Below are 25,319 nucleotides of genomic sequence, written 5' to 3' on the forward strand. Positions count from 1 at the left end.
AGCTCCGCCTCCCGGGTTCCCGCCATTCTCCCGCCTCAGCCTCCGAGTAGCTGGGACTACAGGTGCCCGCCACCGCGCCCGGTTAGTTTTTTGTATTTTAGTAGAGACGGGGTTTCACCGTGTTAGCCAGGAGGGTCTCAATCTCCTGACCTCGTGATCCGCCCGCCTCGGCCTCCCAAAGTGCTGGGATTACAGGCTTGAGCCACCGCGCCCGGCCTAATTTTTGTATTTTTAGTAGAGACAGCCTTTCACCATGTTTCCCAGGCTGGTCTTGAGCTCCTGAGCTCAAGCAATCTGCCTGCCTCAGCCTCCCAAAGTGTTGGGATTACAGGCATGAGCCACCACGCCCGGCCTTCCTTTTTTTTTAGAGACAGGGTCTCACTCTGTCATCCAGGTTGGAGTGCAGTGGCGTGATCATAGCTCACTGCAGCCTTGACCTCCTGGGCTCCAGTGCAGTGATCCTCCCACCTCAACCTCCCAAGTAGCTGGAACTACAGGCAGGCACTCCCACACTTGGCTGATTTTTGTATTTTCTGTAGAGACAGCGTCTCGCTATGTTGCTCAGGCATGTTGAATTCCTTCCTGTGCTCAGGCAATCCTGCCACCTTGGCCTCCCAAAGTGCTAGGATTATAAGCGAGAGCCACTGTGCCTGGCCAAGACAGCCCTTTTTTTTTCTGGACAGTGCCTGGACAGGCCCACACACATCCCCCCTCCAGGGTACTGGGTAGACACACCTGCCCTTGGGCCCAGCTTGCAAAAGTTAGGCTGCTGGGGCAACATTTGAGCTTAGGGAGACTCGTTTCTTCACTGGGGGCTCTCCAGAAGCCTGCAGTGAATTGGGCCCTAAAACATCCTGTGTGCGACTTTCCTGGCAGGTTCTGCGACAGCAAAAAGGCCAGACGGAACCACCTTCTTGCCTGCAGTGGGGGTTTGGGTTTTCCCCACCTCGAGCTTATGAGAGGGAAAAAGGAGGGCGGGGTCATCTCTAACCCCGAAGCTCCTCCACCCCAATCATTCAAACTTAACTTTCTCTGAGATTCCGAAGGCTCTGTAGAACCTTTCAACACAGCGAGGTAACCTATGATTTTAGAATATTTGACAGCATAACTGCATAACTAAGAACTCAAGCGTCCACAGTGAGAAACCGCATTCTCTATGGCAACCCATCGAAGCCGTTTTTCCCCCTGGGACCAGTCTCATCCTAAGAGTAAGGGATGCCTCACAGTACAAAACACACTTGCTGCTGGCTGGAAATATCCACGTCCTAAGGCCTTTATCCTGGTGGGAATGTTCCATTCTGAGCACACGTTCTCTCATCCAGGGCAGCAGCATTTCTGTGACATAGGAAAATATTACGTGATTTTGCGTAAGCGGAAAACTGAGGTGGAGGTGGGAAAGGCAGCCAGAGAGCTAGATTTTGGTGCCCAAATCACTAGATGTCGATTAGGTGTCTGGTATACCGCCTAAGAGTAAATTCTCATCGTTCTTTGGTGCTTTTTTTCTTTTTTCTTTTTTTTTTTTTGAGACGGAGTCACACACTGTCACCGGGCTGGAGTGTGGTGGTGCAATCTCAGCTCACTGCAACCTCCGCCTCCCAGGTTCAGGCAATTCTCCTGCCTCAGCCTCTCGAGTAGCTGGGATGACAGGCACGCTCCACCATGCCCGGCTAATTTTTGTATTTTTAGTAGAGACGGGTTTCGTCATGTTGCCAGGCTGGTCTCAAACTGCTGACCTCAGGTGATCCACCCGCCTCAGCCTCCCAAAGCGTTGGGATTACAGGCATGAGCCACCATGCCTGACTCATTCTTTGGTGCTTTTTTTCTTTTCTGAGACAGGGTCTTGCTCTGTTGACCAGGCTAGAGTGCAGTGGTGCAATCATGGCTCACCACAGTATCCAACTCCTAGATTCTAGCAATCCTCCTGCCTCAGCCTCCCAAGTAGTTGGGACTACATACAGGCATGTGCCACCAAGTCCGGCTAATTTCCTATTTTATTTTATTTTTTGAGACAGGGTCTCCCTCTGTTGCCCAGGCTGGAGTGCAGTGGTGTATTTATAGGTCACTGTAGCCTTGAACTCCTGAGTTCCAGCAATCCTCCTGCCTCAGCCTCCTGAGTAGCTGGGACTACAGGCACACACCACTGTGCCTGGCTAATTTTTATGTGTTTTGTAGAGACAGGGTGTTGCTATGTTGCCCAGACTGGTCTTGAACTCCTAACCTCAAGAGATTCTCCTGCCTTGGTCTCCCAAAGTGCTGAGATTATAGGCATGAACCACTGTGCCTGGCCTCCCATCATTCTTAATAAGCATTTTTTTTTTTTTTTTGAGATGGAGTCTCTGACACCCAGGCTGGAGTACAGTGGCGCGATCTCGGCTCACTGCAATCTCCGCCTCCCAGGTTTAAGCAATTCTCCTGCTTCAGCCTCCCAAGTAGCTGGGATTACAGGTGCCCACCACCATGCCCGGCTAATTTTTGTATTTTTAGTAGAGATGGAGTTTCACCATGTTGGCCAGGCTGGTCTCGAACTCCTGACCTTGTGCTCCGCCCACCTTGGCCTCTCGAATTGCTGGGATTACAGGTGTGAACCACTGCGCCTGGCCTATTCTTTTTCTTTGAGACAGAGTTTCACTCTGTTGCCCAGGCTAGAGTGCAGTGGCATGATCTCAGCTCACTGCAAGCTCGCCTCCCAGGTTCACACCACTCTCCTGCCTCAGCCTCCGGAGTAGCTGGGACTACAGGCCCCTGCCACCACGCCCAGTTTAATTTTTTGTATTTTTAGTAGAGACGGGGTTTCACTATGTTAGCCAGGATGGTCTCCATCTCCTGACCTCCTGATCCGCCCGCCTCGGCCTCCCAAAGTGCTGGGATTACAGGCGTGAACCACTGCGCCTGGTCCATTCTTAATAAGCTTTAACTCCAAAGGTTTGTGTTTTTTTGTAGGGGAGCAGGGGGAGATCCCCAGCTTTTTTCCATTGATATAGAAGGCATTTCTCTAAATGTGTAAGACCAAGCCAGAGCCCTACTCTTGTTTAATAAAGATAAGAACTAAGGCAAACTGCTCTAGGTGAGACACCTTAGGGGGATTAGAAAAAAAAAAGGGGAACAAAATGGAACATTCTTGGGCATAAAACCAGTTGGCTGCATGTTATGGTCTTAAAAAAGTACAAATGTGGTACAAACTCTTCATCTGCAAAGATTCCTGGCTGATAAGAAATGGTTCTCATGAAATACTGATAAGGCTCATGAAAAAATGTCACCTATAGCACTGTTACCTGAATTTGAGCCTTTTTTGGGGGGCGGGTAGGGGATGGAGTCTCGCTGTGTCACCAGGCTGGAGTGCAATGGCGCGATCTCAGCTCACTGCAACCTCCGCCTCTCAGGTTCCAGCGATTCTCCTGCCTCAGCCTCCCGAGTCGCTGGGATTACAGGTACCTGCCACCATGCCTGGCAAAGTTTTGTATTTTCAGTGGAGACAAAGTTTCACCATGTTGACCAGGATGGTCTCGATCTCCTGACCTCGTGATCTGCCCGCCTTGGACTCCCAAAGTGCTGAGGTTACAGGCGTGAGCCACCGTACCCGGCCTAAATTTGAGCCTTCTTAATGAATAGTACAAGAGTGAACTAAAATTTAAAATTAAATTAAAATCGACCAGCACTCTTACCATCAGTTATAAATGTCTCTATGCCCCCATCTCTATTGACATGGGTGTATATGTTCAGTTGTAGTTGCAGGGAACACACGAATATTTCACATTGCTATGGGCTTTGTAAGTACTGCTTTAATAATTTCCCTGCTGTTAGACATTCGATACATTCTAATTTCATACATGAGTCTCTGTGAGACGAGATTTTGGATGCAGAGGTTACAAATCCTTTCTGATTTTTAGACTTGCATTACCAAATTGCTTTTCCCAAGGACTCTGCTAATAAGTGTAACCGTGCAGGAAAATCTGGCTCAAGAAAGAAACTCCAGCCTGGCGTGGTGGCTCATGCTTGTAATCCCAGCACTTTGGGAGGCTGACGTGGGCGGATCACCTGGGGTGAGGAGTTCGAGACCAGCCTGACCAACATGGAGAAACCCTGTCTCTACTGAATATGCAAAATTAGCCGGGTGTGGTGGCACATGCCTGCAATCCCAGCTACTTGGGAGGCTGAGGAAGGAGAACTGCTTGAACCCGGAGGTGGAGGTTGCATTGAGCCAAGATCGCGCCACTGCACTCCAGCCTGGGCAAAAAGAGCAAGACTCCATCTCAAAATAAATAAATAAATAAATAAATAAATAAATAAATAAATAAAGTAAAAACCTCAAGGTGGATGGCCACCATTTTTGATGCCACCCCATATCAATAGGGTGTCAGTTTTCAGATGGCTTGCTTCTATGAGATCCACTTCTGGATCCACTTCTACTAGATCTACTAGAACACACAGCCTGCTTCTATTGAATACTAGACCCACTTCCTCTGTTTCCTTTCCCAAGTGTGGGGGTGGGGGCTGTAGAATTAGGGGCATCTTGATACATGACATTTCTCTTCCAAAACCCAGGCTCTGGCATCAGGTAGAACAGGGGTTTGAATCTTATTCTGCCACATGCTTTTTTTTTTTTGAGATAGAGTCTCGCGCTCTGTCACCCAGGCTAGAGTGAGGTGGCGCAACCTCTGCCTCCTGGGTTGGTTCAAGCGATTCTCGTGCCTCAGCCTCCCCAGTAGCTGGGATTACGGCCATGCATCACCACGCTCGGCTAATTTTTTCTATTTGTAGTAGAGAAGGAGTTTCACTATGTTGGCCAGGATGGTCTCAAACTCCTGGCCTCAAGTGATCTGCTCGCCTCAGCCTCCCAAAGTGCTGCCACGTGCTTTTACTACCTTTGTGATCATGGTCAATTAAAGACCTGGTTCCCCTGAGATTGTTTAGTCATCTGTGCAGGAGCAATAAACAGCACCCACCTCATAGGACTGTTAGGACAATTCAATGGGGAAATAAACCTCAAGAATCTGAGAACAGAGCAAGGGGCCAACTGTCAGCTCCCTTACGCCCAACCCAAATACTCAAACAGCTAACTGAAGAAAGATAGGACAACATTCTCCTGAACGCAGACAGGACCGTGCAAATGGGCTCAGTAATAATCCATGAAACGCCAGCACACTGGAACAAGGAGGAACTGGGGCTTAGCTCCTCTTGGCTGTTAATCCCTGGGCTGGCCAGACAGTCACTGGTGACCCATGAGCCATGTTTCCAAAGAAAAATTATTTACACATTTGTTTAGAAAAGTTAAAACAGCCGGGCGGGGTGGTTTATGCCTGTAATCCCAGCACTTTGGGAGGCCAAGATGGGCGGATCACTTGAGATCAGGAGTTTGACACCAGCCTGGCCAACATGGTGAAACCCCATCTCTGCTAAAAATACAAAAACTAGCTGGGTGTGGTGGTGTGCACCTGTAATCCCAGCTACTTGGGAGGCTGAGGCCGGAGAATTGCTTGAACCTGGGAAGCAAAGACTGCAGTGAGCTGAGATCATGCCACTGCACTCCAGCCTGGGTGACAGAGTGAGACTCCATCTCAAAAAGAAAAAGAAAAGAAAAGAAGTTAGAACACATTTTGTTGTGGGACTGATGATGCGATGTTTGAGAGGAGGTCTCCAGTTCAGAGGAGCCCAGGTGATCCAGGAGGTAATGTGTTAGCAAAGGATGATGGGATCGCCAATAGTGGGAGCTGGGGTGGCTTGAGGAGGAAGGTGAGTCATTTTGCCTGGAGGCAGAAGGTCATGGGATCCTTTGCACTGGGTTTTGAGGGATGAATAGGAGGTCATTAGAAGAATGAAGGATAAGAGAAGGTCATTCCAGGAGAGGACAGTGGGCAAGGGCAGAGGCATTAACAGGGGGATGATGGCATATTGTGGGGAAGGTGGTTGTAGGACAAGGGGATGGGGGGAGCCATGGGCAGGAGCTGGGCAGGCAGGCAGTGCCAGAAGAGTGTGGCGGGAGATGAAGATTAAATGCAGGCTGGGCGTGGCATGTGTGGCATTTTACATGCTGTCTTACGGCACTCTTCCAAAATGGGAGCCAGGGGAAGGTTTTAGGCAGGGAGAGGCATGATTAGACCTGCATTACAGAGGTAACCAGTGATAGGAGAGGCAAATGATTAGATGGGACAGAGAGATGACAGAGGCAGGGAACCAGTTTGGCAGCCTAAGTGCGAGGTGACAAAGTCCTTAAGGAAGGCAGAGGGTGAAAAGTCGGGATAGGAGGTCAGAGGCAGAACCAGCAGGGCTTGGTGCCCTGGTAAACAAGGATGCAGATGGAGGAGGCCAGGATGACGAAGATGTCTGGTTTGGGCTACTGAGGTGGGACCTGGAAGAAGGAAGGGAGAAGGGGACAGAGGTGGGAAAAAGAACAACAGCTCTCCTAGCAGACACGGTCAGTCTGAAATGCCACCCAGGACACTCTGCTCAGAAGTCCTGAAGGCTGTTGAGACATGCGTGGAGTCAGGGTCATCATCAAGGCTGGGGATATCTATCTATCTATCTATCTATCTATCTATCTATCTATCTATCTATCTATCTATCTATCTAGAGGAGGGGTATCTATCTATCTATCTATCTAGAGGAGGGGTGTCACTCTGTTGCCCAGGCTGGAGTGCAGTGGTACCATCTCAGCTCACTACAGCCTCTGCCTTCTGGGTTCAAGTGATCCTCCTGTCTCAACCTCCCAAGTAGCTGGGATTACAGGCGTGCACCACCATGCCTGGCTAATTTTTGTATTTTTAGTAGAGACGGGGTTTCACCATGTTGGCCAGGCTGGTCTTGAACTCCTGACCTCAGGTGATCCACCTGCCTTGGCCTCCCAAAGTGCTGGGATTACAGATGTGAGCCATTGCAACCGGCCAAGGCTGGGGATATCTATTTGGGAGCAATCCCTGTACAGAAGCAGAAAAGAAGAGGAGGGTACAGTTGTCCTGCACATGAGAAAAGTCGGCCCTCCGAATCCGCACGTTTTCATCCTGAGAACGCTGTATTTTTGATCCTGTATTTTTGATCCCCTTTGGTTGCAGAAGCAGAACCTGTGGCTGCAGAGGGCCGACTGTATTGACTGGAAAAAAAGTCTGTGTGTAACTGGACCCACGCAGCTGAAACCCATGCTGTTCAAGGGTCGACTGCAGTCAAAGACAGAATCCTGAGGAACGGCATTTGGAGGCTGAGGTGGGCAGATCGCTTGGGCCCAGGAGTTTGAGACCAGCCTGAACAACACAGTGCGACCCTGTCCCTACAAAAAATACAAAAATTAGCTGGGTGCGGTGTCACGTGCCTGTAGACCCAGCTATTCAGGAGGCTGAGGTAGAAGAACCACTTGAGCCTGGAAGGGGGAGGCTGCAGTGAGCCGTCATCACACCACTGCACTCCAGCCTGGGCGACAGAGCAAGACTGTTTTGAAACAAAAACAAAAAACAAAAGGCAGTTTTGAACAGAGCTGTCTGCCATCCATCCCAGGTGAACCAGCACAGCAGATGGCGTCTTAAGACTCTTACGTCAGACAGGCTCACGCTATAATGTCTCCTCTCCACAAGTGTGACTCAGGGCAGGGCCACGTGCCCTCTGCAGCTGTCTGCCTGCAAACCGTGCTTACCCAGAGCCATCACTGTTTGTTCCCAGGGCTGTGTGCGCCATCGCTGCCTGCCATCACAGTTACGCACTTGAGCGACAAAGCGCCACCTAAACTCATGAATGCACAGGTGCAAAAAAGAGTGGAGTGTTTCTACGAAACAGAGTCAAATGCTCTGGAAAAAATGAAAAGCAAGTGACTTAAAAATAAGCCAAACAGGCCGGGCGCAGGGTCTCATGCCTGGAATCCCAGCACTTTGGGAGGCTGAGGCGGGAGGATCACCTGAGGTTGGGAGTTTGAGACCAGCCTGGGCAATGTGGTGAAACCCTGTCTCTACTAGAAATATAAAAATTAGCTGAATGTGATGGCACATGCCTGTAGTCCCAGCTACTACTCAGGAGGCTGAGGCATGAGAATCGCTTGAACTGGGTAGGTGGAGGTTGCAGTGAGTCAAGATTGTGCCACTGTACTCCAGCCTGGGCAACAGAGCAAGACCCTGTCTCAAAATAATAATTGCTCAGCTGGGAATGGTGGCATACACCTGGAGTCCCAGTCCCACCTCTACTTACGAGGCTGGAGCAGGAGGATCACTTGAGCCCAGGAGTTCAAGACCAGCCTGGACAATACAGCAAGACCCCATCTCTAAAATATATATATATATATGGCTGGCCTTTTTTGATTAGTTGCCAATCTCTGAGAGCTCAGTTGGCCTGAGGCTATCATCGGGGCTTAGTGTGGGTGCAGGGGCTGAGTGTGGGTGCACCTGGGGTGCGGCAGCCGGGTGTGGATGTGGAGGCTGAGTGTGGGCACACCTGGGGTATGCGGGCCAAGTGTGAGTACATCTGGGGTACAGAGCCCGAGTGTGGGTGTATCTGGGGTACAGAGCCCGAGTGTGGGTGTATCTGGGGTACAGAGCCCGAGTGTGGGTGTATCTGGGGTACAGAGCCCGAGTGTGGGTATATCTGGGGTACAGAGGCCAAGTGTGGGTATATCTGGGGTACAGAGCCCGAGTGTGGGTGTATCTGGGGTACAGAGCCCGAGTGTGGGTGTACCCTCCAGGCAGCTTCCTATGGTGGAGTGTGTGTATTCAAAACACAGATGCAGAAGAGGTAAGTGCCACCTGCATGGGCTCGGGGTTCAGAAGTCTGTCCTGGGAAAAAGCGCCCTGCCCGACACCTTCCCAAGTGACTGCAACATGCCCTCCGCAATTCAGTGTTCGAGACGGCAGGTCTGGAGTGTGTGGGAGAATCCTCTATGAGGTTCAGGCTAGGGTGGCTCGATGGAGAAAAGGAAACCCTTCAAGGGAAAAGGGTTTTGAAGGAGGGTGGGTTTGAGGGCAAGACTAGGGCGGTGCCTGTCCTGCAGCAGGCAAGGGTAGGGAGAGAGGGAGAGAGGGGTCCTTCTGAGACAGGCTGGAGGCCGGGAGTTCCCTTCATGGTGGGATGGGTTGTCCAGGCTGTGGCGAAGGAGCTGCAGGTGTGCCTGGGGTGTGGGGACTGAGTATGGGTACATCTGGGTTGTAGCGTCTGAGTGTGGGTGCACTGGGGTGCTGGGGGCAAGTGTGGGTGCATCTGGGGTGTGGGGGCCAAGTGTGGGTACACCTAGGGTGCAGGGGCCAAGTGTGGGCGCACCCGGGATGCGGGGGCCGAGTGCGGGCGCACCCAGGGTGCAGAGGCCGAGTGTGGGTGCACCCGGGATGCGGGGGCCAAGTGCAGGCGCACCCAGGGTGCAGAGGCCGAGTGTGGACACACCTGGGGTGCAGGGGCCAAGTGTGGATACATCGGTGTACAGAGGCCGAGTGTGGGTGCATCTGGGGTACAGAGGCCGAGTGTGGGTACATCTGGGGTATTGGGGCCGAGTGTGGGTGCACCTGGGGTGAGGGGCCTGCTGGGGACCGGAGAGCAGACACACCTGCAATGCAGAAATGAAGGGGGAGGCCTTTCCATTCCCTGGTGCTTATTGAACAGGTGCCAGGTGGAGTAGCAGACATCTAAAAGGAAAGACTCCCCAGGAAACAAGTATTTGTGGAAACTCAAAAGAGCCGTCAATGCGTGCCACCTTCACCTCCTCTCCTCCCTCTCTACCCCTTGAATCCACATCGACGACTCCATCAGCCACATGTCCTGGGGCAGAGAGGGCAGGTGTGCTAGGAACAGACATTGCAGCCACGCTGCCCGGGCTCAAACTCCCACCTCCGAGATTCAGAGCGAGGGACCTAACAGCACCTTGCCTCCGTTTCCCCCATCTGTAGGATGGGGATCATAGTAGTGTCTGCTGGCTGGGCACAGTGGCTCACACGTGTAATCCCAGCACTTTGGGAGGCTGAGGTGGCAAGGTGACAGAGTGGCCACCTGTCACTGACAGAATGGGAAGACTGCTTGAGCCCAGGAGTTTGAGACCAGTCTGGGCAACACAGCAAAACCCCATTTTTACAAAAAATAAAAAATTAGTCAAGCATGGTGCACGCCTGTGCTCCCAGCTACGTGGGGGGCTGAGGCAGGAGGATCGCTTGCGCCCAGGAATTCTAGACTGCAGTGAGCTGTGACTGTGCCACTGCACTCCAGCCGGGGTGACAGTGAGATCCTGCCTCAAAACGAAAACCCACAAACACAAAAAGCCAGTAATGCCCTCTCTGGGGGTTGGCTGTGATGAAGAACATTCTGGAATGCTGTCTGGCACAAGGCAAATACTATCCTTGACTATTTGTACTACCACTCACTTCCTCCGTAACTGCTGGAATGATTCCACTAACAACCAAGTCAGGCATTTCTCTCCTCTGCTCAAAGCCCTGCCATGGCTCCCATCTTCCCCAGGAACCCGTCTTGACTGTGACTTGCAAGAGCGGTGAGCTAACTATGGCCCCAGGGCCAAATCCAGCACCTGCTTTGGTAAAGCAAAAATATACGCCAGAGGCCTTATGTGGCCCAGAAAGCCCAAAGTGTGTACCATCTGGTCTCCTACAGAGAGTCCAGGACCTCTGGCCCCACCCAGGCCATCTCCTCACCAGCTACCACCCGCCTTCACTCTCCCCATCTCCTGAGCCACCTGGCTCCACCACCCTGGCCTCCTCCAAACATGTCACCACCCCACTGGGCCCCTGTGGCTGCTGCTCCTTCTGCCTGCCCCTATCTTCTTTTTCATTTTATTCTTATTGAGACTGAGTCTCACTCTGTCACCCAGGCTGGAGCACAAAGGCGCAATCTCGGCTCACTATAACTCCCACCTCCTGGGTTCAGGCGATTATCGTGCCTCGGTCTCCTGAGCAGCTGGGATTACAGGCGCTTGCCACCACATCTGGCTGCGTTTTGTATTTTTAGTAGAGAAGAGGCTTTGCCATTTTGGCCAGGCTGGTCTCCAACTCCTTGCTTCATGTGATCTGCCTGCCTGTCTCCCAAAGTGCTAGGATTACAGGTGTGAGCCACCGTGCCGGGACAACTTTTATTTTTAAATATATAATTTTAAAATACAAACAGGGTCTTACTATGCTCCCCCGGCTGGTCTCGAACTCCTGGCCTCAAGCAGTCCTCCTCCCTCTGCCTCCCAAAGTGCTAGAATTACAGGTGGTAAGCCATCTTGTCTGGCCTGCCTACCTTCTCAGTGAGGCCCCAGAGGCCATCTTGTTTAAAATATCATCCAGGCCAGATGTAGTGGTTCAGGTCTGTAATCCCAGCACTTTGGGAGGCTGAGGCGGGTGATCACTTGAGGTCAGGACTTCGAGACCAGCCTGATCAAGATAGTGAAACCCGTCTCTACCAAAAAATACAAAAAGTACACAGCTGTGGTGGTGCGTGTCTGTAATCCCAGCTACTTGGGAGGCTGAGGCAGGATAATCGCTTGAACCTGGGAGGCAAAGGCTGCAGTGAGCCGAGATGGCGCCACTGCACTTCAGCCTGGGCAGCAGAGTAAGACTCCATCTCAAAAAACAAACAAACAAAAAAAACAAAAAAACAGCCGGGCACAGTGGCTCATGCCTGTAATCCCAGCACTTTGGGAGGCCCAGGCAGGCGGATCATGAGGTCAGGAGATCAAGACCATCCTGACTTACACGGTGAAACCCCGTCTCTACTAAAAAATACAAAAAATTAGCCGGGCGTGCTGGCGGGAACCCATAGTCCCAGCTACTCGGGAGGCTGAGACAGGAGAATGGCGTGAACCCAAGAGGCGGAGCTTGCAGTGAGCCGAGATCGCGTCACTGCACTCCAGCCTGGGCGGCAGAGCGAGACTTTGTCTCAAAAAAAAAAAGAAAAACAACACCCAAATAAAATATTATCCACCCCAAAACACACACACACACACACACACACACACACACACACATGAATTTTCTCCGTAAGGCACATCACTGCCTCCTTGCACTCAGGGGCACTTTCTGGTACTTCGGCACTATGTTTGAAGGTCATTTTTTTTTCTAAAAATTTTATTATTATATCATTATTTTAGAGATGAGGTCTCTGTTGCCCAGGCTGGAGTGCAGTGGTGTGATCATAGCTCACTGCAGCCTTGAACTCCTGGGCTCAGGGAATCAACGGATCCTCCTGCCTCAGCCTCCCAAGCAGCTGAGACCACAGGTGTGTGACACCATGCCTGGTTAATTTAAAAAAATTTTTTTAGAGATAGGGTCTTGCTATGTTGCCCAGTCTGGCTGGCCTCAAACTCCTGGGCTCAACTAATCCTCCTGCCTAGGCCTCCCAGTGTGCTGGGATTATAGGCACGAGTCTCCTCACCCAGCGAGGGGTCACTTTCAACGTTAACATCACCAACAAGAAGCACGCAAATGCGAAAACCGTGGCATTCCATAGACCTTTAACAGGGCGTGTGTTTACAGTGTGAGAGGCTGAACAAGAAGGCAGAGTGTCGCCTCGCTCGGCCTCAGCGGGGAACGTGCGTGGGAACTCCATTCCCCACCAATATGAATGGATTGATGTTGCGGTTACAGAGAAATTTTAGCAAGCCAGGTGAAAATTAAACAAAGAATTACCATCCGATCCAGCAGTTCTACTCCTGGGTATATCTTCGAAGGAGTAAACACTGACTCCGCAAACCCCGAGGCTCGACTGTAGTTGTGTTTATTTAGAAGGGAAACTCCAGGAGCTGCGGGTCCCTGTGGTCATGGCTGGCACGAGGCCTGTCACGTGGTGGGTGGGTGCTTAACAAACATGCGCTTCAGGGAGGGAGGGAGAGGGTGTCTGGGAGGGACCTGGTCTGGACTGGTCAGAGGAGAAAGGAAAGGGCAGGGTGGAGGGAATGTCTTATTCCAGGAGGTGCTGCCGTGGGCCTTGGGGGCCTTTGGAGAGTCACTTTCTCATTGAACCTGAAGCCATGTGGAGGAGTGGATGAGCTCTGCTTCTAGAAATGATGGCCGCAGCGTGGGGAGCGGGGCACACTGGAAGGGGTTGCTCGTGGACGCAGGGCGACCTGGACCTTCAGGGCAGGGTGGAGAGTGGCAGAGAGGGGCAGTGCAGGGGCCATAAGGTGGGGGGCAGAGTGGTGAGCTCGGCAGCAGGCGCCGCTGGCACGGGGTGTGGCGCTCAGGAGGGCGCTCTAGGAAAGGGAAGGAAATTTGGGCCTAAGGTGCTACCTGGAGCCTAGGAGATCCCAGGAGTGCCCAGGAGCAGGGCTAGAGAGGTGGTTTAACGGAGCTGCCTGGAGATTCAATGGGATAAGGGATGGAACTAAGGTCCTTGGGTCCAGCTTTGTTGAAAGCGGTCTTGGGACCAGAACAGGTGAATGGCCTGAATGGTTTTTATTTTGGGGGAAGGGAGAACACAGTTGTATCATAACCACTGGCTCAAACTAGTATTATTTCATTTATTTACTTATGTATTTTGAGATGGAATTTCACTCTGTGGCCCAGGCTGGAGAGCAGTGGCACGATCTCGGGTCACTGCAACCTCTGCTTTCCGGCTTCAAACGATCCTCCTGCCTCAGCCACACAAGTAGGTGAGATTACAGGTGCACGCCACCATGCCCGGCTAATTTTTGCATTTTTATTTTTATTTATTTATTTTGTTTTTGAGACGGAGTCTCGCAGTCGCCAGGCTGAAGTGCAATGGCGCGATCTCGGCTCGCTGCAACCTCCACCTCCTGGGTTCAAGCGATTCTCCCGCCTCAGCCTCCAGAGTAGCTGGGATCACAGGCATGTGCCACGATGCCCAGCTAATTTTTGCATTTTTAGTAGAGACGGGGTTTCACCATCTTGGCCAGGGTTATCGCGATCTCTTGACCTTGTGAACCGCCTGCCTTGGCTTCCCAAAGTGTTGGGATTACAGACGTGAACCACCGGGCCGGGCCTAAGTTTTGTATTTTTAGTAGAGATGGGGTTCACCATGTTGGCTAGGCTGGTCTCAAACCCCTGACCTCAGGTGATCCACCTGCCTTGGCCTCCCAAAGTGCTGGGATTACAGACGTCAGCCACGGTGCCCGGCCCTCAAACTAGTATTATTATGACTTTTTAAAAAAATGATCGACAGAAATCCTGAAGTTGTTTCCTCGCAAGCTGTCACTAGGTTCTGTTTCCCCATCCTGCATTTATATGGTTGCTTACTTGGACCGGCGATTCTCTACCAGGGGCGATTCTTGCTCTCAGGGTCATTTGGCAGAATCTGGAGACATTTTTGGTTGTTATGGGAGTGACAGGGGAAGAGGGGTGCTCCTGGCATCTGATGGATGGAGGCCAGGGATGCTGCTCAGCACCCTGCAGCGCCCAGGTAGGTCCCATCCCAAAGAACGATCCAGCCCCAAATGCCTACAGGGTCTAGGCTGGGAAACCCTGATTTAGACCCACGCGCAGGAATCTAAGCATCCCAGTACTCACTCTGTCACCTGGTGATTAAAGCCACCTCTCTAGCTGTCTGTCGTCTCCAGCTTTGATAAGTGAGCTTTCTACATCTTTATCTTCCCAAATTACAAGTTAAATGACTGACCGAGACACAGCAGAGGACAGAACCGTGGGTGGCTTCCTACTAAGTTAACACCAGCCTATTAATTAACAGCTTTGTGAACTTCCATCCACCGATGAGCGTGGCTAAAAGACGATTACCTCACAACTGTCTTGTTTGTTTATTTTATTTATTTTTTGGAGACAGAGTCTCGGCTGGAGTGTAGTGGTGTAATCATAGCTCACTGCAGTCCCAAACTCCTGGGGCTTAAGTAATCCTTCTCCCTCTCTCCCAAGTAGCTGGGAGGACAAGCGCACACCACCACAGCTAATTAAAAACGCTTTTTTTGCCGGGCGCAGTGGCTCATGCTTGTAATCCCAGCACTTTGGGAGGCAGAGATGGGCGGATCACGAGGTCAGGAGATCGAGACCATCCTGGTTAACACAGTGAAACATCGTCTCTACTAAAAATACAAAACATGAGCTGGGCAGGCGTCTATAGTCCCAGCTACTTGGGACAATGGCAGGAGAATGGCATGAACCTGGGAGGCAGAGGTTGCAGTGAGCCGAGATCGCACCACTGCACTCCAGCCTGGGCGACAGAGTGAGACTCTGTCTCAAAAAAAAAAGCTTTTTTTTGGTCTGTTTTGGTAGAGACAGGGTCTCGCCATGTTGTCCAGGCTGGTTTTGAACTCCTAGGCTCAGTCGATCCTCCTGCCTTGGCCTCCCACAGTGTTGGAATTGCAGGCGTGAGCCACCATACCCATCCCATAACTATCTTAATACCTCTGCGTGCTTCTGATCCTGCCCCCCAAAAATACGGCTTTCTATTTCCATGTGTTTGATCCTGTTTCGCTGGCTGAAATGCAAAAGGTCACGGGAATTTGTGACTCACTTTCCAGCTCTTGCAAGATCCTACAGTGTCAGATGCAACTAGTAAGGGGACCCCTCCAACTCAACAATAAAAAACAAATACTCCCATTCACAAATGGGCAGAGGACTTGAACAGACATGTCTCCAAAGAAGAGATACAAATGACCAGTCAGCACATGAAAAGACGTTCAACATCAGTAGTCACTAGGCACACGCAAAACAAAACCACCTGCTTCACACCCACTAAGGTGGTACAATTTACTTTATTTTATTTTATTTTATTTTTGAGACAGAGTCTTGCTCTGTCATCCAGGCTCCAGTGCAGTAAGTAGCTCGATTTCAGCTCACTGCAACCTCTGCCTCCTGGGTTCAAATGATTCTCCTGCCTCAGCCTCCTGAGTAGCTGGGATTACAGGCACCTGCCACCACGCCTGGCTAATTTATGTATTTTTAGTAGAGATGGGGTTTCGCCATGTTGGCCAGGCTGGTCTGGAACTCCTGACCTCAGGTGATCTGCCCGCCTCGGCCTCCCAAAGTGCTGAGATTACAGGCTGAGCCACCGTTCCTGGCCTAAAATGGTATAATTTTAAAAACAGAAAATTACGTGCCTTGGTGAGAAGGCAGAGAAACCAGGACCCTCATACACTGCTGGTAGGAAGGTAAAATGGGGCAGTTGCTATGAAGGACAGCTTGATGGTTCCTAAAAAAGTCTAGCATAGGCCAGGTGCGGTGGCTCACGCCTGTAATCCCAGCACTTTGGGAGGCCGAGGCGGCTGGAACACGAAGTCAGGAGTTCGAGACCAGCCTGACCAACACTAAAAATACAAAAATTAGCCGGGTGTGGTGGCACGTCCCTATAATCCCAGCTACTTGGGAGGCTGGGGCAGGAGAATTGCTTGAACCCGGGAGGCGGAGGTTGCAGTGACCTAAGATCACACCGCTGCACTGCAGCCTGGGTGACAGAGCGAGACTCCATCTCAAAAAAAAAAAAAAAAAAACACACAAAAAAACATAAAACGTGGAAATGGAAATAAGTGTGCATGTATAGATGAATGGTTAAACAAAATGTGACACACGCACATACATTGTAATATTATTCGGCCGTAAGAAGGAAGTTCTGACACAAAGATGGACCTTGAAGACACTATGCTCAGTGAAATAAGCCAGTCACAAAAGAATACATCGTATATGACTCCACTTCTAGGAGGTCCCTAGAGTTGACAGATTCACAGAGACAGGAAGCAGAATGGTGGGTACCAAGGGCTGGGGAGGGGGATGGAGATGGAGAGTGAGTGTTTTATGAGGACAGAGTTACAGCTTGGGAAGAGGAGAAAGTTCTAGAGATGCATGGTGGTGATGGTGGCATCAGCAATGTGAATGTGCTTGATGCCACCAACCTGTGCACTTAAAAATACTTTTTTTAAAAAAGATGCCACTTGGCTGGGCATGGTGGCTGATACCTGTAATCCCAGCACTTTGGGAGGCCGAGGCAGGCGGATCACTTGAGGTCAGAAGTTCAAGACCAGCCTGGCCAACATGGTGAAAGCCTGTGTCTAATAAAAATACAAAAATTGGCCGGGCGCGGTGGCTCAAGCCTGTAATCCCAGCACTTTGGGAGGCCGAGACGGGCGGATCATGAGGTCAGGAGATCGAGACCATCCTGGCTAACATGGTGAAACCCCGTCTCTACTAAAAAATACAAAAAACTAGCCGGGCGACGAGGCGGGCGCCTGTAGTCCCAGCTACTCGGGAGGCTGAGACAGGAGAATGGCGTGAACCCGGGAGGCGGAGCTTGCAGTGAGCTGAGAGCCGGCCACTGCACTCCAGCCTGGGCGGCAGAGCAAGACTCCGTCTCAAAAAATAAAAAAATAAAATAAATATACCTATAACATATTTTATTTATCCATTTGTCAGTTGATNAAAAAAAAAATACAAAAATTAGCTGGACGTGGTGGTGTGCACCTGTAATCCCATCTACTCGGGAGGCTGAGGCAGGAGAACTGCTTGAACCCAGGAGGTGGAGGTTGCAGTGAGCCGAGATCACACCACTGCCCTCCAGCCTGGGCAACAGGGCAAGACTCTGTCAAGAAAATAAATAGAAAAGAAAAGGGAAGGGTAGGGGAGGGGAGGGGAGGGAAAGGAGAAAGGGAAGGCGAAGAGGTAGGGGAAAGGAACGGGAAGAAAGGAAGGAAGGAAAGAGAGGAGCTTGGTGTGCAACTTCACTTTTAACATAAAAGAAAGTGCCTAAGGCCAGGTCTCAGGCGGAGAGGCCTGCGCTGCCCAGGCTTGTTCTGAGATCCTCTGCTTCCTTTTGTGCAAAATTCACTCTACTTTCTGGTATCAGAATGGAGGGACCTTCAGTATCACCCATAGATGTTGCAGATGCTGACAAAGCATCTGCCTTGTGAGTATTTCTCTTGACACTGGGCACAGGCCAGATGCTGAAGTATAAGAGGGCCCAGCAAAACCATTCCACCCCTTGAGGCCTTCTCAGGAAGGGCAGCGTGCAGCATCTTTTAAACAATTACGTAAATTCTATTGACTGGGAAGAAATCAAAATGACAAGGGTGAAACACTTTTTTTTTTTTTTTTTAATTTGAGATAGAATCTCACACTGCTGCCCAGGCTGGAGTACAGTAGCGCGATCTCAGATCACTGCAACCTCTGCTTCTCAGGTTCAAGTGATTCTCGTGCCTCAGTCTCCCGAGTAACTGGGATTATAGGTGCACGCCACCACACCCAGCTAATTTTTGTATTTTTAGTAGAGACGGGGTTTCACCATGTTGGCCAGGCTGGTCTCGAACTCCTGACCTCAGGTGATCCGCCCGCCCAAAGTGCTGGGACTACAGGCGTGAGCCACCACGCCCCGCCCCTGAAAAACATTTTGATGAAAACAAAACTGATTCTGAAAAGATTAATTCAGGTCTAGTTACATAGCCGAAATTTTCCAGAAAGCTGGAAGATTTATATACATATATATGTATATATGTGTGTATGTATGTATATATGTATGTATGTATGTGTGTATATGTATATGTGTATATGTGTGTATGTGTATATATGTGTATATATGTGTGTGTATGTGTGTGTATATGTATGTGTGTATATATGTATATATGTATGTGTGTATATGCATCCATGTATATGTATATATGTGTGTATATGAGTATATGTGTATGTGTATATATATGTATATAAATGTATGTGTGTATATATGTATGTGTGTATATGTATATGTGTATATGTGTGTATATGTGTATGTATGTATATATATGTGTATGTATGTGTGTATATATGTGTGTATATATGTGTGTATATGTAACGTGTATATGTATATATGTATGTGTGTATATATGTATATGTATATATATGTGTGTGTGTGTAGATATATACTTTAAGCCAACAATTTTAATATGGTAAATAAATGTCAGCGGCGGTGTCTCTAAGAAGGGCAGAGGAAACCAAACACCTGAGAGAGGCTGGGGTTTCTCTTTCAGCAGATCAAAAGCAATCTGTCACAGGCGGAAGGCAGGGCAGAAAAACAGGCGTGTAGAATGCCAGAAAAAAACCTGTTTGCCTTCAATGGGCGGGGAAATTATTCAAGGGCACTGCATTTTTGCAAAAAGGGAACTGAAACGATGTCAGGGCAGGTGAACCTGAGAAAAACCCTTCACAGGCCGGGCGCAATTGCTCACGCCTGTAATCCCAACACTCTGGGAGGCCGAGGTGGCCCTCGGCTCAAGTGTGAGGTCAGGTGTTTGAGACTAGCCTGGCCAACATGGTGAAACCCCGTCTTTACTAAAAAAAAACGAAAATGCAAAATTAGCTGGAGGTGGTGGCAGGCGCCTGCAATCCCAGCTACTCAGGAGGCTGAGGCAGGAGAATAGCTTGAACTCAGGAGGTGGAGGTTGCAGTGAGCCAAGCCTGTACCATTGCACTGCAGCTTGGGTGACAGAGTGAGACTCCATCTCAACAAAAAAAGAAAAAGAAAAAAAAAAAACAACAACCCTTCAGAGGGAGTTTCCAATCTAATCCCAACTCTCACAGAGGCCAGTCTTTCCATAGCATGGACTGGGACTGCCACAGGTCTTTTTTTTTTTTTTTTTTTTTTTTTTTAAAGGAACAGGGTCTCGCTCTTGCCCAGGCTGGAGTGCAGTGGTGCAATCACAGCTCACAGCAGTCTCGAACTCCTGGACTCAAGCGATCTTCCTGCCTCAGCCTCCCCAGTAGCTAGGACTACAGGTGCACACTACCTACCTGTAGTCACCATGCCTGGCTAAGTTTATATATTTCTTTTTGTAGAGATGAGGTCTCACTATGTTGCCCAGGCTGGTCTTGAACTCCTGGGTTCAAGAGATCCTTCCGCCTTAGCCTCCCGAAGTGTGAGATTACAGGCGTGAGCCACTGCACTCGGTCTTGTTTTAACCCGGGTGGGCAGACCCAAACTCTATGGTGAACACCCCCAGACTTGCAAACACCACAACAGATCATTATCCCCTTAGAAATTGCACTGCAGGATAAAGAGGGGCCTCTTGGGGAGGTGCTACTCATGCACGGCCCCAGATTGTGCAGACGCCAACCTGGGACACAGCTGCTGAGCTCATGAGACAGGTGAGGTCCTCCTGTTCCCTAACCCGCGTCCCTCGCCAAATTTACAGTCAGATCACCGTGGCCCTAGAAATAGAACTGTAAAAATGATGAGTCTACTGTAGGGGCTGGCCACCTGTTTTTGTAAATAAAGTTTTATCAGAACACAGCCACACCCACTTGTTTCTCTGTTGTCTGCAGCTTTTTTTGAGTTGAGTTGCTGTGAAAGAGGCTATGTGGTCTGCAAAGCCTGAAATATTTACTATCTGGCTCTTTTTTTTTTTTTTTTTTTTGAAACAGGGTCTCACTTTTGTCATCCAGGCTGGAGGCAATGGTGCGATTTCGGCTCACTGCAACTTCCACCTCCTGAGTTCAAGCAATTCTCCTGTCTCAGACCCCCAAGTAGCTGGGATTACAGGTGTGAACCACCATGCCTGGCTAATTTTTGTATTTTTAGTAGAGACGGGGTTTCATCATGTTACCCAGGCTGGTCTTCAACTCCTGGGATCAAGTTATTGGCCCACTTTAGCCTCCTGAAGTATTGAGATTACAGGTATGAGCCACCGCACCCAGCCTACTTACCTGGCTCTTAACAGAAAAAGTTTGCTGGTCCCTGGTCTACTATATCTAATTGGTTTGTTCTGGAAGGGAGGGCCTATTTCCAAGAATTCAAATGCACCCAGCTGGGCTCATTCAGTCTGGGAACTCCCAATGCTCTATCCCTGATGTGCGGAAGGAACCGGAATAAAACAAGTGGCAAAGTGGATTCGCTGTGCAAAGTCATTACTGAATTCCAGAGCCCTGAAATTGTCCATGCTGGGAGCAAACAGGTCACAAAACAAGTAGCAAAGAGGTTGGTTTCTTTTTTTGTTTTATTTTTTTTTTGAGACACAGTCTCACTCTGTCGCCCAGGCTGGAGTACAGTGGCTCAATCTCGGCTCACTTCAACCCCTGCCTCTCGGGTTCCAGCGATTCTCCTGCCTCAGCTTCCTGAGTAGCTGGGATTACAGGCGCCCACCACCACACCTGGCTAATTTTTGTATTTTTAGTAGAGACAGGGTTTTCACCATGTTGGCCACGCTGGTCTCGAACTCCTGACCTCAGGTGATCCGCCCACCTTGGCCTCCCAAAATGTTGGGATTACCAGCATGAGCCACGGTGCCTGGCCAGTGGTTGGTTTCTGAGCACCTCAAATCTCAAGTTCCCTACCACCCTGAGTATGATGGCTATAACTATTAATGTAAGTCAGCAACCAGCTCCTACGCTAGGAAAATTCCAGAACCTTGCAAAGACCTTCATTAGTATTCCTTTTAGAATTGCAACAGTGTGAGCTTGAATATATTTTAACATACCCTGTGTCTCAAGGGCAGCTTGTAAGCTAGGTGCAGGGGTAGGCAGCTGCTTTGTTTTTTGCCGCCCTCTCTGAATCTATAAAACTTTTGTGTTTGATGAAGGTGGTATCTGAATGCAGGGGAAGGAGTAGATGATATGGAGTATAGGCACACGGCCAGACATTTGACATATGACAGCATCAGGTTCCTACTCATACTTTTTGGCAAATTCACAGAGAAATCAGATTTAGAAGTTTTCAAAAAGAATCTAGAGCCAGGTGTGGTGGCTCACGCTTGTAATCCCAGCACTTTGGGAGGCCGAGGTGGGTGGATCACCAGGAGTTTGAGACCGGCCTGGCCAACGTGGTAAAACCCCGTCTCTACTAAAAATACAAAAAAATTAGCCAAGCGTGGTGGCACGCGCCTGTAATCCCAGCTACCTGGGAGGCTGAAGCGCGAGAATCGCTTGAACCTGGGCGGGCGGTGGAGGTTGCAGTGAGCTGAGAAAGCGCTACTGCGCTCCAGCCTGGGCGACAGAGAGAGACTCCGTCTCAATAACGACAACAACAACGAAGAATCTGGAGTTCTCCTGAAGACCTCCTCTTTCCTCTCTGCAATTAACTGGTTCTAAAGAGTGAGCCTTTCTACATTTACTTCATCTTCAAAATACTGGAAAATCACTGTGTTGTAAAGAACCTAAGAAATGAGCACCAATGACTTGTAAACTTGTTCTAGGCTGGGAATGGTGGCTCACACCTGGAATCCCAGTGTTTTGGGAGTCTGAGGTAGGAGGATCCCTTAAGCCCAAGAGTTTAAGACCAGCCTGGGCAATATGGCGAAACCCCATCTCTACAAAATAATATTTAAAAAAACCCACAATTAGCCAGGTGTGCTGGTGCATGCCTGTGGTCCCAGCTACTCAGGAGGCTGAGGCAGGACGACTGCTTGAGGCTGGCAGGTAGAGGTTGCAGTGAGCTATGATCGCACCACTGTACTCTAACCTGGGCAACAGAGCAAGACCCTGTTTCAAAAACTAAAACAAAACAAATTTGTTGTTTACAAATCACTAGAAATAGGAGGTTCCTAAAGTGGGCTGAACAGTGTCCCACCAAAATTCATGTCCACCGAGAACCCTGGAAGGTGGACTTCTTTGGAGAAAGAGCCTGGGCAGAGGTCATTAGTTAAGGATCTCGGGATGAAATTTCGATTTAGGGTGGGCCCTAGAGCCTATGACTGGTGTCTGTGTAGAGAAAGGAGAGGGAGATTTAGACACAGATACAGACGGGAAACACACACACAAGTGAAGGCCACGTGACCACAGAGGGTAGGGAATGACGTGGCCACAAGCCAAGGAATCCCTGGGGCCACTTTTAGAAGTTGGAAGAGGTCGCCAGGCACAGTGGCTCACGCCTGTAATCCCAGCACTTTGGGAGGCCAAGGCGGGCGGATTGCCTGAGGTCAGGAGTTCGAGACCAGCCTGACCGACATGGTGAAACCTCGTCTCTACTAAAAATACAAAAAATTAGCTGGGCATAGTGGCGGACAGCTATAATCCCAGTTACTGGGGAGGCTGAGGCAGGAGGATCACTTGAACTCGGTAGACAGACGTTGCAGTGAGCCAAGATCACGCCATTACATTCCAGCTTGGGTGAAAGAGTGAGACTCCATTTCTCAAAAAAAAATAAAAATAAAAATAAAGCACCCGAGTCTGTCGCACACAATAAAGATTAGTACAGTTTGGTAATACTTTGCAACCTATTATTGTATGTGTACCCACTGCGTCACGGTATAGAATGTTCTGTTTTTGGTCAAAACAAAATGCACCCATCTGAAGGAGCTACAAGAGACTGCCAGAGGCCCCTGTCTTCAGGCCCAACCATCAGACGAACCTTCCAGACCAACAGGAAGCTACCCTCATGCTAACATACTCCAGGACTGGGATGTTCAGGTCAGATTAGCTCCACGATCTATCTAAAAGGCCTTTTAGTAAAGACATGGCAAAACCGCGTCTCTACTAAAAATACCAAAATTAGCCGGGTGTGGTGGTGGGCGCCTGTAATCCCAGTTACTGGGGAGGCTGAGGCAGGAGGATCGCTTGAACCCAGGAGGTGAAGGTTGCAGTGAGCCAAGATCGTGCCACTGCACTCCAGCCTGGGTGGCAGAGCGAGACTCCATCTCAAAAAAAAAGAAAAAAGAGAGAGAGAGATCTTTCTGCCTCAGCCTCTCAGAGTGGGTTTGCTTTGGGTTTCTACCCAACTGTGTTTCTTTCTGCTTTTTGTGACTTGACAACAGTTGTCCAGATCAGTTGGTATTTACAGGACAACAGAGAACCCAGCCCAAGAAGCCCCTCAAGCATCTAACTGGCTCCCTGGAGCCAGGACAGGGAAGGGATCAACAATGACCATACAAGGTCAGGTCAACGGAGTGAAATGGCCCCAGGGCAGCCCGTACCTGCCTCTGGCAAGGTGCCCCTTACTATTCCTTCCAAGTTCTTCTTACAGATCTCACAAATAACTAGGCCAGGCGCAGTGGCTCGCACCTGTAATCCCAGCACTCTGTGAGGCTGAGGCAGGAGGATCGCTTGCTCTCTCTCTTTTTTTTTTTTTTTGAGAGGGAGTCTCGTTCTGTTGCCCAGGCTGAAGTGCACTGGCTCAATCTCAGCTGACTGCAACCTCCACCGCCTCCCTGGTTCAAGCGATTCTCCTCCCTCAGCCTCGTCAGTAGCTGGGATTACAGGCACTAGCCACCACGCCTGGCTAATTTTTGTATTTTTAGTAGAGATGAGGTTTTGCCATGTTGGCCAGGCAGGTCTTGAACTCCCAACCTCAGGTGATCCACCTGCCTTGGCCTCCCAAAGTGCTGGGATTACAGGTGTGAGTCACTTCGCCCAGCAGGAGGATCTCTTGAGCCCAGGAGTTCAAGACCAGCCTGGGCAACATGGCGAGGCTTCATCTCTACAAAAAATAAAAAATTAGCCAGGCATGGTGGCGCACACCTGTAGTGCCAGCTACTTACGAGGACGAGACGGAAGGATCGCTTGCACCCAGGAGGTCAAGGCTTCAGTGAGCTATGATTACTCCTAGCCTGGGTAACAGAGCAAGACTGTCTAAAAAAAAAAAAAAGAAAAGGAAGAAAAAGCTAAGTTTAGGCAACAACGTAAATGAATCTTACAATTGTTATGCTAAGTAAAAGAAGCCACATTAATACGTCAAGTATACTGTAAGATTCCACTGATATGAAAAATCTAGAATAGACAGATCTAGAGACAGAAAGTAGGGTTGTGGCTGCAGGGGGCTGGGAGGATAGGGGAACGGGCAGTGAAAGCTAAGGGTGTGGGCTTTTCTTGTGGGTGAGGACAATGTTCTGAAATTATAGTAGTGACAGCTGCACGACTCTGTGAACATAGTAAAAATCACTGATTTGGCCGGGTGTGGTGGGCTCACGCCTATAATCCCACCACTTTGGGAGGCCGAGGCGGGCGGATCACTTGAGTTCAGGAGTTCGAGACCAGCCTCACCAACATGGTGAAACCCCATCTCTACTAAAAATACAAAAGCTAGTCGGGCATGGTGGCCTGCACCTGTAGTCCCAGCTACTTGGGAGGCTGAGCCAGGAGAATCACTTGAACCTGGGAGGTGCAGGTTGCAGTGAGCCGAAATTGTGCCACCGCACTCCAGCCTGGGTGACGGAGTGAGACTCTGTCTCGAAAAAAACAAAACAAACACATTGAATTGTACATTGTAAAAGGGTGAATTGTATGGTATGTGAATTACATTATCCCAATTTTAAATTTGCGATAATATAAATTGCGATAATATAATTATCTTGGCCAGCAGCAGCTGGTCAAGAGGGTTTTCTGGGTCATGCCTGGGCTATACCTGCTGTGAGGCTCTCACCTCGTCACATTGGATGGCACAGACACACTTTGTAACCTTCTCCTACGTGGTCCTACATGGCAGGGACCAGCACGTGGGCATACTGACATTCATTCTCCTGAGCATTAGGCAATCTATTAACCTAGCCTCACACCACTTACAGGGCAAGCTGGTCCCCTTTC

General features: G+C 49.8%; 1 protein-coding gene across 1 annotated transcript in view; it reads right to left on the bottom strand.

The window, feature by feature from the left end:
- Positions 1-618: 618 nt before the first annotated feature.
- Positions 619-25,319, bottom strand: part of LOC108534551 (uncharacterized) — a 48,568-nt gene continuing 23,867 nt past the window's right edge. Inside the window, exon 4 of the mRNA XM_017880000.1 lies at positions 619-1,335. Coding sequence (XP_017735489.1) covers positions 1,088-1,335 — 248 coding nt within the window. The 3' untranslated portion in view covers positions 619-1,087. The remainder of the gene's footprint in view (positions 1,336-25,319) is intronic.

Source organism: Rhinopithecus bieti, unplaced genomic scaffold, assembly GCF_001698545.2.
Source record: "Rhinopithecus bieti isolate Rb0 unplaced genomic scaffold, ASM169854v2 scaffold_10589, whole genome shotgun sequence".
Taxonomy (NCBI): Eukaryota; Metazoa; Chordata; class Mammalia; order Primates; family Cercopithecidae; genus Rhinopithecus; species Rhinopithecus bieti.